At 44.3% G+C, this 16,314-nt stretch overlaps 1 protein-coding gene across 2 annotated transcripts; it reads right to left on the bottom strand.

Moving 5' to 3' along the window:
* Positions 1 to 1,465: 1,465 nt before the first annotated feature.
* Positions 1,466 to 5,688, bottom strand: LOC109747646 (cysteine-rich receptor-like protein kinase 41). Of its 2 annotated transcripts, XM_073505356.1 has the most exons (8): positions 5,524 to 5,688; positions 4,456 to 4,611; positions 4,091 to 4,349; positions 3,734 to 3,962; positions 3,498 to 3,648; positions 3,204 to 3,389; positions 3,010 to 3,092; positions 1,466 to 2,912 (listed from the first exon to the last, which is right to left on the bottom strand). In XM_073505356.1, exons 2-8 carry the CDS (start codon positions 4,582 to 4,584, stop codon positions 2,294 to 2,296), a joined length of 1,656 nt encoding a protein of 551 aa, XP_073361457.1. In that variant the 5' UTR covers positions 4,585 to 4,611; positions 5,524 to 5,688; the 3' UTR covers positions 1,466 to 2,293. The 2 variants fall into 2 exon arrangements, with proteins under 2 accessions (XP_073361457.1, XP_045086959.1); XM_045231024.2 differs by having other exon boundaries at positions 1,466 to 2,909; positions 4,456 to 5,687.
* Positions 5,689 to 16,314: the final 10,626 nt, after the last annotated feature.

Here is a 16,314-nt window from a genome sequence, read left to right as displayed (position 1 = left end):
TGGTCCCGGTTGGTGCTACCAATCGGGACAAAAGGACCCCTGCCAGGGCAAGCCGCAGCGGCCACGTGAAGCCACATTTGTCCCGGTTGGTATAAGAACCAGGAATAAAGGTGTAGGGCTTTAGTACCGACCCTTTAGTCCCGATTCCCGAACCGGGACAAATGGCCTTATGACCGGGACAAATGGCCATTTTTCTACTAGTGAGGAGCCGAGCCATGGCCATGCTGTCAATTTCGTCTGTGCGGGCGGCAGCTTAACGGGAGCAATGACATTTAATAGCTGACAGTGGTGGGCCTGTGTGCCGGGAAAATTGGATATACACGACCACATACAGTGCTCTATACAGCTGTTGATGCGAATCTAGAGGAAAAATGTCGATGGAGATAAAGAGCTGTTCGGGCACAGATAGGCACTTTCGCACTGCTCCTCACTTTTCTCCTTTCCTCTCTTTCTTCCCAACATTCACGTCGCTCTCTCTCATGGTAAACTGTTCTTTTCTCTTTCTGTTCTCTTTCACAAGAAATCTCTCCTTCCTGACACTCTTCCTCTCCCACGACCTCAAAAGAGGCTCTCTCTTCTCACATTTATCCTTTCTCTCTCCACTCAGAAAGTTGCCTCGTTTTCAACTCGAAATAAAACAGGGTGGGTTGAACAGTGGCAAACCTGTCACTCCTGTTAGGCCTGTACTCCTACACTGGCTGCCTAGCCCCTGCTGCCTACACCGAGACTGCAACCTACCCCTACCACCTACCCACCGCTGTTAGTTCGGTCAAGCGCAGTGGATAAGCACGCCGCTGCGGCTAATCGTCTGGGGCTCTAGTGACTAGCACGAATCTTTGCGTGAAGTCGATGCGGACGATAATGGGGGAGACTACTCCCAGGACCAACCACACCTTTCGGTAAGAAGTGTAGCTACATTCATGGAGTCGCATGGAGTCATGTGCGAGGAAAGGTTTAGTGATCTTTGTGCGGGAGGGTAAATGGATTTGGAGGGAAGCTAGCTATGGAGGTGAAGAAAGAAATAAAGGATAGCTGGCCGCACAAGGCCACCTCGTTCACATCTATCGGAGGGACGAGGCTTTTGCCTGCTCCCTGCATATACTCCCATCCGTGCTCCCATCTGGTTCAACGGACGTGATTGTTTTACATGATGGCCCACGTCTGCACCTTCCCTTTCCTCCCCCCTACGTCTCTTTTTCTTCGACAACAATATTACGACCAAAATCCAGGGAACACTGTGAGTCGCCCGGCGATGAGAACACATGTGGTAGGGCGAAAGGGGTCCTCGTGCTACTGCAGTAGTGGGTCCTTGCCGCGACCATGAAAAAGATAGAGTGGCGCCGGTAAAATTACGGACGGGGCTTGCAGACGAGCAAAGATCTCAATCTTACTAGGGAGCCTGGAGTTTGCCAGCCAGATTTTCCAACCGATTGACCTTGGATTGGATTTACAGTCATCGAACGAATCAGCGACTAACCTCTAGTTGGAATTACAAATCAAGGCAGGAAACACGTGAGATCGGTGGCTCTAGATACCAATTATAACACCCCACTACTCAATTTGTATTCCTGGAAGAGGAATTGCATACAGAATAGCATCCGGAGAGAGAGAGAGAGAGAGAGAGAGAGAGAGAGAGAGAGAGAGAGAGAGAGGGGAGTGTTTTGGGGAAGAACAGTGGGATTCAGGTTAGGGTTCATCGATGCGGATCCCTCTACGCAGGGCGGCGGCTAAGTAAGCAAGCGTTACATGGGCTGGGCCCCAATGCACACGCAGGTGGTCAAGCCTTCTTGGTGGGTCTCCGAATCGGGTGCTCCTCCGTAGCTGTGCTGGCCCACGGGCCGCTGACGATGGGCCAGCCTTGAGTCATGTAGTGGATGTAGTAGTTGTTGAGGTGCTTTGTCTAAAAAAGGAGTTGATGAGGTGCTTCCCATCGTCAGAGGCGTGACAGAGACGTGCGAGGTAAGCGCACCAGAAAGGAATCAACGGTATTCTCCGCCTGATCCAGCTGGCCCTGCGTCACCTCGGCTAGGTCAACGGTATTCTCCTCCTAATGTGAGAGGTCCTTTACTTCCTCGACCCAGAGCTTAACAACACCATACAGCTGGTCCCGCGGCACCTCGTCCAGGTCAACGGTATTCTCCTCTTGATATGAGAGGTCCTTTACTTCTTCGGCCCAGAGCTTAACAACACCATTCAGCTGGTCCCGTGGCACCTCGTCCAGCTCAACGGTATTCTCATCTTGATATGAGAGATCCTTTACTTCCTCGGCCCAGAACTTAACAACACCATACAGCTAGTCCCGCGGCACCTCGTCCAGCTCAACGGTATTCTCATCTTGATATGAGAGATCCTTTACTTCCTCGGCCCAGAACTTAACAACACCATACAGCTGGTCCCGCGGCACCTCGTCCAGGTCAACGGTATTCTCCTCTTGATATGAGAGGTCCTTTACTTCCTTGGCCCAGAGCTTAACAACACCACTCAGCTGGTCCCGCGGCACCTCGTTCAGGTCAACGGTATTCTCCTCTTGATATGAGAGATCCTTTACTTCCTCGGCCCAGAGCTTAAGAACACCATTCAGCTGATCCCGCGGCACCTCGTCCAGGTCAACAGTATTCTCCTCTTGATATGGGAGGTCCTTTACTTCCTCGGCCCAGAGCTTAACGACATCATCCAGCTGGTTCCGCGGCACCTCGGCCAGGTCGCGCCGGCCAGCTTGCATGCTCACCAACTCTTTGTAGAGGTACTCTACCTCTTTCTTGCAGTTCGCATGCAAGTTGTACTCGTCGCTGGGGAGCTTGACCAGCTTGGGGGTCAGAGAGAGGGAGACCATGGCACCAATTACGAAACCGATTGACTCTGCTGCATGATACTTCACGAGAGTGGAAATGCGGTTTGTTCTCGCGTATCTGCTAAGATGCAAGCAAAATGATGAGTTATGGTGACAAGTGGAAATAACAAGTCCTATGTGTAACGGCATGATTGTCATTACGAAACAAAAATAAGTACCTGGTATGCTCTTTTGTACACTTTATTTTTTGTTCTTCAATGTCTAGTTGTTTTTCCGGGGCGTGCTCAGTTTCTTCTGAGATCTTGAATGAGCAAAGCCACAACCAAAAGGAAACTCATGTTGCAGGTGAACAAAAAATTGTCCATGGATACATGGGAGCATAGTCAGCAGTGTGACAATATAAATAAAATACCTTGCCTATAGCTGAACTTCCAGCACCCTCAATCTTATTCAATTCATCGACAATATCCGCTATGGTAGGCCTTTTCTCTCGGTCAAACTCCACACACCTTAACGCTATTTCAATGCATGTTTTAACTTGCTCTGATGTGTACGATGACATTGTTTCCTGCAGCCGTTTTCTCCAGTTTTCATGTACCTGCAAAGGTGGAACACAGTGACGAGTGGCATAGAAAGTAAGACAAGACAGGATTATTATATTTGTGGAAAGGGGGTTATTGTTCATGATAAAAAATATCTTCCTTACATGCTCAATAAATTCTTGAGGAGACATTTGTTCACATTTGGAATAGCCCTCATGTCCTGCCACTATCCGAACGATTATAACGCCCAAACTGAATACATCAAACTTCGTTGTGATTGCGCCTCTATTGATGTATTCTGGTGGCATGTATCCACTGCATGGTATACATTTAACACAATTATTTCCTTAATTTGTTTTGAAGAATAAATTGATTATTTAGAATTGAGGTATCAACTTACACTGTTCCCACAAATTTGCTTGTGATATGGGTTTTTTCTGATTGGAAAAGTCTTGACAAACCAAAATCTCCAATTTTTGGGACCATGTTCTTGTCTAGCAATATATTTCCAGGTTTCAAGTCAAGATGGTAAATAGAACCTTTGCATCCATTATGAAGGTAATTTAAGCCCTCGCTAACTCCCTTAATAATTTTGAAGCGTGTGTGCCAATCGAGTCTGCATGATTCATCTGCAGAGGTAAACATGCAGTGTATTACCAATACGTAAATCTAGGGATCTAAGAAGTACATAAATTTAGGGATCATTCCTCCTCTACATGCAAAACGATTGAATGGGCTGAATAGAGCATAGTCATACCAGAAATATGCTTGTCAAGGCTTCCACTCTTCAAGTATTCAAAGCACAGAAAATTTTCTACCACATGGGCAAAAACATATTCATCATTGTACTTAATGCGTTGATGTCCTATATAATAACAGTAGCCAATCAACCGGGTAATATTTGGATGTTGGGCCGTCATAAGGTTATTAAACTCATTCCTAAATTGTGTGTCATCATGCCCCGGCACGTAGTGAAGCTTTTTGATAGCAATCTCTTCCCCATCATCCAGTACTCCCTGTTAAAAAAATTACATGGGTTCTTATAGCATACTAGTATAATTGCAACATGAAAGCAAGATTGTTCCAAAATAATAATAATATGAAAGCAATAGTCAAATGTACCTTGTAGACTATTCCGAAGCCACCACGACCAATTTCGTGCTTCTCAGAAAAATTATCTGTAATTTGTCTCAACAACTCGAGTGTAAACTCCCTTGTCGTCGCACCTGAATGTTCTAACTTGTTCACCATGGTATCTTATATATATATATATATCTCCTGCTAGGATTGACTAGGTTAAACGTTTCATCTTTCTAGTAACGCCGAAAACATTTGACATAGTTGAGAGAGCATACATGCATAACTTGTACGGAAAACACACACGCTGCATCATACTTTAGCATAAAAAAATAGACCTATGCCTCGCCCCTGCGATGGGATGCCGAGTGCTTGTAAGAACGCCAAGAAAGTGTGACCTGGTAGCAAAGGCCAAAGGGATCCACCGTGGCGAGCTTGCAGGCCGGCATCTTCCTCCTTCGCACCAACGACTGGCGGAGCCGGTATGGCATATGGAAGCGGTACGGGGGAGAAGGAAGAGATGCTTGGGTCTGGGTGAGCAGACGGCAGCCGCGAAAGCCGCTCGTGGAATAGAGAAGCGCCGCCGTGTGGACTTGTATTTGGTTTGGGATTCAGAGTTCCAAGGGATCGATTATTACGGGCCCACTACCTGGTATGGGGGCATTTATGACCTTTCCTCTCTATGACATTTGCTTTTGACTCCTGAGTTGCTTTTTAGAAGAACCAGAGTGAAGTGAGAATCGGATGTAGTTTGTGTATTTCCTTCAAGGGAAATAGTAACTGAGGAGTCACCTCTGCAAACATGTGTTGGGGAATTCGTCGGCAAGCACAGGTCATGGCATGGAGTATCTAAGATCCAAACGACCAATAATAAATAGTACACATGAAAGAGGTGACAGTCATGAAAGAATTCGCCACATGTCGGATCTCCTGCGGTCGACTCAACAAAATCTCGGTATAGAGTTTCATGCACCAACCAATTAACACACAAGCTCACTTTGATGTTCTTCCGACCACAAAATTTGAACGATCTGCCTGGCAAGCGAAAGGAGAGTAGAGACAGATCTGGGGGAAAAGATGCCTAAGCAAGAGTTGCATACACTGTGGGCAAACCTGATGATCAATCGAAGAACTGCTAAAGTCCTGGATCGACTGAAGAACTGTTGAAGTCCTGGATGGAATGGATCTGGCTGGAGAGCGAGATTGACGACGCGGCTCGCTGGTTGACGGGAAAGATATACTATATCATGTCCGGCCGCAGGCTAGGGATGCAAGTGGACAAGTGCGCGTCGTCGTCGTCCGCGTTAGGCTAGTTCAGTTCCCATCCTGCTTTCACACACAGGCTTCCTACACCAATTTTTTTTCCTTGAGGACAAGGAAAATTCTTGGGAGTGGTAGTACCGCTGGTCATAGTGAAAAGTAATTTAGACTATTAACATCCATATGTTACTGCTCTATATTATTACATTTATAATTGGTAGTTACATGTGTATGATATCATGCAAGCTTCATTTATTTCGATGTAGATTCATTTTGTTTTGGGGTGCCTTATGTTACAGTGACATATTATGTTATCACATACCGTACATCTCTTTCCTCATTAACTACGAACCACATAAGGAAATTTGTCTGGATGTGCGCTATTTTACTAGCTAAGTTACTCTAAGGCCATCTCCAACGTGCGACCCCAAACGGGCGTACGTTTTGTCCGGATTCTGCCCGTTTGGGGCGGGCAAAGGGGCATTGTCCGGTCGCGCCGGAGCAAATCTGGTCGGGTTGCCCAACCGACAAATGCATTTCATCCGGGTGCTCTTTTTTCAAGGAAAATTTAATAAAACTGAAATAGACCGCGGCCAAAGTTCATGCCGGCCAGAGCGCCAGTGGTCGGCACACATGCCAGCCTACAAAACGATCACCCCCACAGTTCACGCTGACACACTAGCTAGGGGCCGACACACTTGCCAGCGCAAAAAAATAACCATAGTTCATGTTTCGTGGCCCCTAGTTCATGCCGGCATACAAAATGATGTCACTTTGCTTGGCCCTAGCTCAATCTTCTATATCGAGCATTGCCTTTTGCTTCTTCTCGAACCAAGTTTGTAGCCTCTGGGACATCGCACTCTAGTCCACCGTCATGATCTCCACCTCCTTCGTCATGAGGGCGAGCGCCACATCTTTTGCTTTGGTCTTGGCATTGGTGGCCTTAATGTCAAGCTTCTTTGTCTGGACGGCCTCCTGAATCTCGAGCTTCCTCCTTTTGACGGCCTCCTCCATCTCGAGCTTCTTTGTTTGGAGTTCCATGTAGGCCTTCACTTTCTCATGTCATCTGGGTCAAAGCCTTGGCCATGGCCCTCGGGGTGGAATGCCTGGCCGTGTCCCTCGTAGATGATGTTCTCCATGAAATCGTCGTAGTAGGCCGAGTCATCTTGCGTCGGCGTCGGGTTGGGCATTTCATCGAACATATTGCAGGCGCCGGGAAGGTTCGCCATAGGAATCTCCCGCTGCCCCTTCTTTTCATCCTAGTGAAGATTGACCGGAGCCAGACCCAGGCGTGATGTTGAGGTCGATGCTGGCCGCGGGACCGGGGGTGGCCGGCGTGATCACTCTGTCGTTCGGTGACATGGAGAAGCGGGATGCACCATGGTCGTGCATTGGATGGAGACTGGCCATTTGCGGTCTTGTGGTGGTCTTGTGGTGGAGCTCGGCGACTGCCCCTGTGGCGGGTGAACGGACGACGAGCAGGTCCTCGTTGTGGCCATGGCGGCGAAGAACGACCGTCGTTGGTCGGTTGAACCCTAGCATGATCATGGCTTTTAACATCGTTGCCTGCGTGGCCTTGGTGGCGAGGGCCTCATTACCCTCAACGTCAGCCTTGTGTTGCATGGCAGTGGCATGGATAGTGGCCTGGGAGCCTGCTTTTCTATCCGCATCTCTCGCCCTACGGCCAACCCTCTTCGCACTTTCTCGGGCGAGCTCCTTCAACATGAGCACCTTCTTGGGTTTCTTCTTCTTTGGGGCCGCAGAGCGGTCAGTGGCGGCTTCGTTTGGGGCAGTGGCCATGGTGGGAACGGGAGGGCGGGAGGGGTTTTTGGAGAGGAGGGGCAAAGGGAATATTTGGAATACGCCATATCGTGTTACACCAAGTAACATGTTTGGAACAATTTCAACTTACTATGCCACCATATCGTGTATCAGACAAAACCCTTAATTTAAATTGAAAATTGCATGGAGCTCTGATGAAGACAACATCGATGTAACTCCTTAGAACGATCTCTTCATAATCTCCGCTTGTAAGAAAACATGTCATCAGTGCTACTTTAGTACTCAACAACATTTTTCACTACTGTCCTGTGATCAACACTTTCCACACTTTGATATCCATACCATGGAATACATGATTAATCAGAACACAAAAGTGTGTGGAATCTCCATCACGTATTTTTCTCATCAGTGTTTTAGGACACCGAGCCTTGCTAAAAATCTTTCCATGTGACTTCGGCAAGAAACACACCTTGGCGTTCTCCTACTAAACCATTTTAGAATCATGTCAACATGTATTCTGGCTTAGCCCTATTAGGCAACTCTATCACCATATATAATTACGCCTAATACTGAGGCTACCTATCCCAAGCACTTCATCGAAAAACTATTTTTCAATGAAGTCCTAATTCATGTCAAGAAATTTATATTATTTCCAATAAACAATCTGTCAAGCACACACAATTTTAGAAATATTATTATGCTCCCATTTAATTTCTTGTAACCACATGAATCTTCTCTATCCTTTAATGAAATCAAACTCTTTCACTATTTCATCAAAATCTAGATTCGAACTCCATTATGCTTGCTTCTGCCCATTACTAGATCACTGAAGTTTGCAGACTACTAGCATCCTCTGGACCGACAAAATACTTTGGACTGTATCACATACATGTCCTTGGTTTTATTTCCATCTCATGGAAATCCTTTTAGCGTCCATCTGTCATATCTCACAATTTAAATACGTTTTAATTGCTAGTACAACCCGAACCGAGTTTAAGCATCGCTACGGTAAAACAATCTCATTGTAGTCAACTCCTTGAATGTATTGTTGCAACAAGTCGAGCTTTATGGATAAAACATTTTTATCCGTATCAGTTTATAGTTCCATTCACATTCGTTAGACACTAAGTTTTTCGGAGGGTTTATCAAGATCTAATCTTGAATCATTTATATGAATACGATCTCAGATTATTTTGTCATTTAGACAATTCGGAAGTTAGGACCCATCAACGCATCCTGCTTGTGTATCGTATGTATACTTGTTGGGAAACGTAGTAGAAAACAAAAAAATCGCGCCTACACACACCCAAGATCAATATGAAGATGCATCACGGGTTGTGATCACGATCGTTACCGTCACCGAGTTGCAGTGTAAGAAGAACGTGTCGGTGTAGATCGTAGTTGGAGTCCTTCGAACCATCGATGAACGATCCCGCGAACCACCCATGAACAGTCCCCTGAACCGAAGACCAAAAGCACAGCCTCTCTACCTGGTTGCAAGCGTGTAGCCTTCATGATCCGGTAGCGCTTCGCCGTCTAGAGATAATCGTCCCGGGAGAATTGGAGGGAGGAGACTAGAACCACACCGGACTTCTAACATTGAGGTTTAGAGGATTAGAATAGCTATAATTAGTCAAGTAGGACAAACTAGAACTAGAAGAACTAGAGGAGGCTCCAAAACTTGTATATTCAAAAAAGCAAAATCCATGAATTACTAGATATTTATAAATTCATGCACATGTTTTGAAATATGGGAACAATTTTGAAATTGATGAAGCTTTTTTGAAATAAGAATTTTTTTCCAAATTCATGAACATTTCTTAGAATTCGGGATCACTTCTCAAGTTCATCATTATTATGAAATTCATTTTTTTCCAAATTTATGAACAATTTTTAATTTCATATTTTTAAATCAAATAATATTTTCATATTTGATGATACTTTTTACTACATCTAGGAACATTTTCCAAATATATGAAATTTCTTTGAAATTCGTGAACATTTTTCAAATATGCGAATTTTTTTTCAAAATTGGATTTCTTTTAAATATTCAACATTTTATGAAATTTGAAAATTTTAAAATTAAGTTTAAAAAGTTGCACTTCGAAACTTTTGTTAAAATCTTTAACGATTTTAAAGAAGCAAAAACGAAAAACATAATAGTGAAAAAGAAAATAAAAAAGGGTCGGCCCACCCTGCAACATGTCAGCCCAAAGCGAGCGGGGGAGGGGGGCTCGTTTGCTGCCCCCGTGCTGCCCTATGCCGGGAATAGGAGGTGGCAGATCCTATTTACCGCGTAGGTCACGCAATAGCGACGTAACACATACCCTTGCGAAGGATGCTGCAGCTTTAATAGGCCTGTCCCATTCCGGATTTTTCTCTGCAACAGTTTTAGGAATGTTCATAACCTTCCCTAAACCATTTTTCCCTTTTCTCTATTTTCTTTAATTTTTGTTATTTTATAATTTTCCATTTTCATTTCCATAAATTTTTAAATATATGAACTACTTTTCATGAACATCTTTCTGAAACAAGGGGAAAAAACTAAATTTTTATACATTTTTATACAAGAATATTTTACAAATTTATGAACTTTTTTTAAAATATGGGAATAATTTTCAATTTCTATACATTTTGGAAATATGGGGACAATTTTGAAATTCTTATTTTTTAATTCAGTTAAACTTTTCAAACTCGTGAATATTTTTTGAAATTCGAGACTTGATTCCAAATTTGCGAGCATTTAATTCAGGAACATTTTACAAATTCTTGAATATTTTTAAAAATGTGAGAACATATTTCATGAACATCTTTTGAAATGTAAAAACATTTTTAAATGCATGAGCAGTGTTTGAAATGCAGGAATGTTTTTAAAATTCATGAACATTATTTAAATTCAAAACATTTTCCACATTTTTTTTGAAATTGTAAATATGTTAGAGTTTGGGAACATTTTTCATATTCCCAATTTTTTGAAATTTATTTCTTAAATCCTAAACATTTTTAATAAAGATTAAAAAGGAAAGATAAAGAAAAAATAATGAAAAAATGATTCCCACCAAGCACATCGGCCGACGCAAAGAGCACGGGGGCGGAGGTGGGGGGGGGGGGGGGTGGGGGTGGGGGCGTGGTTGGTAAGTGGGGTGGTGTGGTTTGCGCATTGGTGTACTGTCCCCCGCATGGTTGGGGGAATAAAGGGGCTCGTCTAGGAGGTCTCTCAGCCCCCAAAACACCCAAGAGTTATTATATGGGCCAGCTCAATAGCCTCGAACCTTTTATCTTCTTTGTTGTTTCTAAAGTGCTCAATGAAAACATTTGCAGGCTGAAAAACCAGTTGCAAAAAGGCGGCTAAAGAATTCTGGCTATCAACCATTTTGACATATATGAAAACGCATTATTGTATTTTTTCCTAAATTGTAAAATATTCATGAGTAATTAAAATGTTCAGAAAATATTAAAACTTATTCATGAATTTTACTGATTTTTTAGAAATTAAGAAATCCAAAAATTAAAAGTTAATAATTTTTTTTTGAATTTTAAAATATTCAAATATTATAAAATATTTATGAATTATATATTAAAATCAATTTTTAAATGAATAATAAAATCGGTCGAAAACCAGAAGAAAAATAATCGAAACACTTAAAAGGTAGCGTAAAACGTACCAAAATTCGCTAAGTAAAACCGGAGGAAAAATATCGCTGAATGACTCAGTCCATGTAGTGCTGTCTAGTGAAGAATAAGACATCTGTAGGATCGGAACCGATCGAACGAAGCCTTTTTCAGCTTTTATATGGAGACAATAAGTCGTCCGCTGCACCTATTTTCTCCTACTTTATTCGAGCTAATTTCGTTCCCCTCCCATTTCATCCGTTCCCATCAACAGGCCGGCTTGTTGGTCTACTTGCTCGCTAAACTACCGGTGCTAGACGTTATCTTTTTGTATGTCGCGCGTGAGGCAGAGGTAGGATAGCCGGAGTGACGAGCAATTAGCTAGCCAAGGGTACGAGAGAAATGCTACTGTGTCAAGTGGGCAGGGAGGGTGAAAGGCGACACCAGTGGGCATGGGTGAGGACATGTGCGTTGCATGTAGGAGTGGATTAACGAGCTGCTCAGCTTGTTAAGCTCGCGCTCGTTAAGCTCGTGCTCGTTAAGGCTTGACTCATTAAGCACGTTAAGATTAACGAGCAGAAAACCCTGCTCGGCCCAGTTCGTTTGAATCTCGTTAAGCTCACGAGCGCTCGCGTTCTGATGTGTTACGGCCTACATGATGAGTGTGTAGATGTGATTTTTAAGAAGTAAGATGATGACTGCAAAGGGAAATGCACTAGTTTGTTGCCTCCTATATAGATTAGATTGAATAGATGGGCTCAGGTGCTATGAAATCTTTGTCATGTAAGATTAAAATATGTGTTGTGTTGTTACTAACGAGCTTAACGAGCTAATCATGAAACTTGTTAGCTCGTTCGTTAAGCTTGTTAAGCATAACAAGCTGAAATCGATGATTGGCTTTGTTCATTAAAAAGCTAGCCACGAGCTTAACGAACTAACTATCGAGTGCTCATTAAGCTCGCGAGCTACGAGCTTTTGGTCCAGCCCTACTTGCATGACCTTTTTTCCGGAGAAGCAATGAAGTGATTAACGGGTTTCAACAAATCCTAATTAATTAGGCTGGTCATAGTGGGGAGTAACTTATACTAGTATCATGCATATGATACTAGTCTAAGTTACTACTTTCATAGTGCAAAGTAACATAGTAGTAGTATCATAGATGGCTTCATTTATTAGCTCATAAACTCATTTTGCCTCGAGAAATGTTATGTTACAATAACATATTATGCTACCACAAACACCTCTTTCCTCATTAAATACATGCCGCATAAGCAAAATTATCTTGGGATGTGTTAAGTTACTACCTTAGTTACCCTCACTATGGCTAGCCTTACCCAACAATTATGAGTATTAATCTTTTAGTTTTCCTAGATGGACGAAAATAGTTTTCAAATATGTTGATTGTCTTTGTAAATTTTCATAAAATCTTACACCCCAACTGGCCTTGTCATGACCATGACGCTTGTATTCTCTCCTTATTTAGTTAGCTTTGGTAATCTCTTTTCTAGTATGGTTCTAGTAGATTCCATGGTTTTGGTGTTGTGACTTGACCAAACCGAAATGCACTTAATTGCGAAAGGATTGCACATGGTGAATCTGCATATATCATAAATTTCTGGAAATCTAGGTGGATATACTTTCAGAAAAAAATTCATGTTATTGTGATCATCTTTATTGTTGATGAAATATGTCACGATATGTGATGTGCAAGATTCTGTGGTTACTGTGTTGCACTACACCTATACATGATTGTGAAGGATTCCTTTCTGCTCCGATGAAAGATGTCAGACCTTTGTAGTTTCTGCTATGAAACTTTCCAACAAGATGAATTCATGATTGTCAAATGCTTCTTAAAATGCAGAATGCACATATTTGCCCGACTTCATTTTGTGTCATAACTTAAGAGTAGAAATGCAAACTGCACATATTTGTTCGGCTTGCCAGAATGCATCATAACGATTTGCTTTATGTTGGCTGTTTAGAAAATCTTGTGATAGTCATATTATAGATCTATGATTTGGACCAGATCCAAGAATTGCCATGATGAACATTCAATCTGTAATGAGCCAACACTATAGTAGGATGCCTAGCTAGCTGGCTGGTGTTCGGAGGGTCACCGTTGTCTTCTCTGTACATTGAGTTTACTTAGTTTACTTCTCTTTGCCCCGGGTTCCTGGTTTTCCTTGTTTACTTAGTTTCAGCTACAAATTATATGATTGGCTCAAAGAAATGTGATCTACTAAGTGAAAATGTGGAGTAGTGGCTAGTTTGTTGAAGTCTGTTGTTTTCTGCTTGGATTTGTGAGACATCACTAATTAGTACTTGTGACACCCAAAATTTTATTTGGCCTTTTCAAAATTTTCATTTTTACTTGAGGGAGGTGTTTTAAATTTTTCTTCAAAGGAACCCTCCCTTTCAAAATATTTTTTTATGGCAAGGGTTTTATTTGGATTCACCCAAGACTTGATTTTGGTCTCGGAGGTTTTCCTCTTTTATTTGGACTCAAACCAAAATGTTTTTCTCTTGAAAAAAATGCCTTTTAAAAATTTCTTTGAAAAATGCCCTATGGCTTTTGGAATGATTCCTTGCCCCTTTCAACAAATCTCTCTTGCCATGGCCTTAGTGCAAATCCACTCTCCTAAACCTTCCCTCATCTTTGGATCATGATTTGCATCAAATCCAGCAAGTTGAACCTCCCCATATGGTTATTTTCCATTTAAATCTTATCAAAACAATTTCTGTATTCTATTCTAGCCCTTGGAGATTTACAAAGGAGCTACCATTTCTGTTTTGATTTTTGCCCCCAAACCAATTTCCCTTCCTAGTCCTTTGAACCCTCAACCAATATCCATGAAGATCCACTCGTCTTCAGTTCAAAATTTTTCAAACTATACTTGCTGCAAGTTTGGACCAGATTTGTCAAATTTGGTGAAATTCATTCAAATCCTTCTCCTAAAAATCTGAGAAAAATCAGGCAGCCTCTGGGTGCATTGAGAGGTCACCTCACCAAGTCCCAGCTCCAGGAAATTTTTTCTCCTTGCCAAATCATTCTGTCGAACACCTGCAGAGCATTGTCAATGTCAAGTTCAGAGATTCAGAAATGCAGTTCAGTGATCTACTGTCGTTTTCTTCATAAACGGTTGTCGATCTCGACAGTGCCGCGTTGGCGCCTTGCTCCCCGTCCCCTCCCCCTTGTCCCTGCACCGCACGAGCGCCTGGACGTTTGCGGACGTCGGCGACGTGCTGGAGGAGGTGCGCCGCCCCGTGACCGACGCCAGCGGCGGCTTTGCGGCCGCCAGAGAGAGGCGCGGCGCAGACGGCGCCACCCAGCGCCGCCCAAGCCACCGGAGATCGCCGCGTGGTCTTCCACTCCCCAGAACGCGCTGCCACTCTCGTCGTGAACCGCTGGGCGCGGAGCGCGCTCTCTGCCGCCGTCATGCCCGTGCGGCCACCCCACCGTGGACCGGCGCCATTACGCCAAGACCAACCGAGATTAGCGGGGGAACGGCACCAGTACACCTCACTGATGCTGCCTGGCCACCTAAACTCCTTGCCAAGCCGCTACCTCGTCGTAATTGCTCGCCGGAGCAACCCCGTTCACGGCCACCCCCTCGATCCGCCTATAAATAGAGGCCCCGAGCTTCAACTCGAACCCACACCCCCTCTGCACTCCACCTAGACGACACCAAGCCACTGGAAGAGCCCCGAGGGAGCTTTCTTCCCGGACTCCGGCCGCCGCGACCCGCCACGGGATCCAGCTCGATTCGCTCCCATGCGTGCACCTCTGCCTCCCATCTCTTGCCAGTAGCTTCCCTATGCATCCCCTCTCCTGACCCGCGCTTCAATTCGGAGTTTGCAGCACCCACCGGAGTTCTCCACCATCACCCGAGCCGCCGTCCGCCGGAGAAAGTGTCGCCGTCGACGTGGTGCTCTCCGTCGGTCGAGTCCACCACCCACCGACGCGGAAGGACACGCTGAAGCTCTTGGTACACTCCGATCTCCCTGTCTCGCCGTGGTTCGACACTGGCGACCACCGCAGTCTTCGGGCGCCGGCGAACTTTTTAAACCTGACATGTGGACCCCCCCTGTCAGCCTCTATTCTCTTCTCTCTCGAAACGTTTTCTGTTGGCGCCTTCGGGCAAATACGTCTTCCCTTTGAGCTGGCGCGTTTCTTTCCGAAGCATTTTCTGTTTTCTCAGTTAAGCCCCTGGAACTTCTCTGTTTCATTACAAATGAGTCCCTGGACAGAAACCTTTATAACTTTTTAATAAAAAGTGATTTTTGAGTGATTCTTTTTTTGTCAGTCTTGTATTTTTGTCTAGTTTTTTATAGTATTTATTTGGAAAATTTTGGAGAAATTTTTATGCACGCGTTGGTTTTCACGTTAGTGCCCGTTTTCGTTATGTCGTAGGTTCCGGAGGAGGTGACGGAGCCGCGAACTTCGCCGAGCTAGACTCTGACTTCTCCGAACCAGGCAAGCATGTTTGAACCTTTGATATGATAGGTGTTTTGCATATTTGCGTGAGAGGTTGTGCGTGGCATATGAGTGTCGGTGAGTACCTCGTTGCTTGTAAGGCAACTACCCGCATGTTCCAAAGTTGCGATGATCTCTGGTGAGAGATGGCCTAATCATGTGGTGACATGAAGGGCAGCAAGGTGGTACTGTTGTAGCATACCAGCCTTGCGTCATCTGACAAATTCCGACGTTAACGTGGACGGAGTCACGTTATCGTTCTTTCCCCTCCCGTGCTACCACTGGTTTTCTGCCAGAATGCGGTTTAGTAAGTTGGTAACCTCTTTCCGTGTACACACCAAACAGAGGGGCCGGGATGATGGTTCCATGGCCCTGGATTAAAGCCAGTCATCCGGTCAGGGGGCATGGGTGTTTCCGGTTGGGACCGAGAGGGGGGCACCCCTTAGAGCGCGCGTATAGAAATTTGATCCCATGCTACGCGAGGTTGTAGCCTCCCCGTCTCAAGGTTTTTCTTGAACGTTGCCGAGGGTGATTCCTGGCTTCGGAAATGTTGAATGGGTGTGTACTGGTTAGATGTGTTTCTTCCAAAACACCGTAGACGGAACTAGTCCCCGTGACTACTGAAATCCGTTGGCTGTGGTTAAAGTACAAACTCTGCAGAGTCAAATCCTTCCGAGTCATCGTATCCATAGTCAAGTATCGTGATCAGTGTATCCATATCTATGTCAAGTCCTCGTGGTTTGTTCTTCTTTCCGGTAAGTGAGCATGAGTAGTAG

This window comes from Aegilops tauschii, chromosome 7 (genome assembly GCF_002575655.3).
Source record: "Aegilops tauschii subsp. strangulata cultivar AL8/78 chromosome 7, Aet v6.0, whole genome shotgun sequence".
NCBI lineage: Eukaryota > Viridiplantae > Streptophyta > Magnoliopsida > Poales > Poaceae > Aegilops > Aegilops tauschii.
Note: the sequence above shows the minus strand (reverse complement) of the source record. Positions and strands in the feature narration are given on the sequence as shown.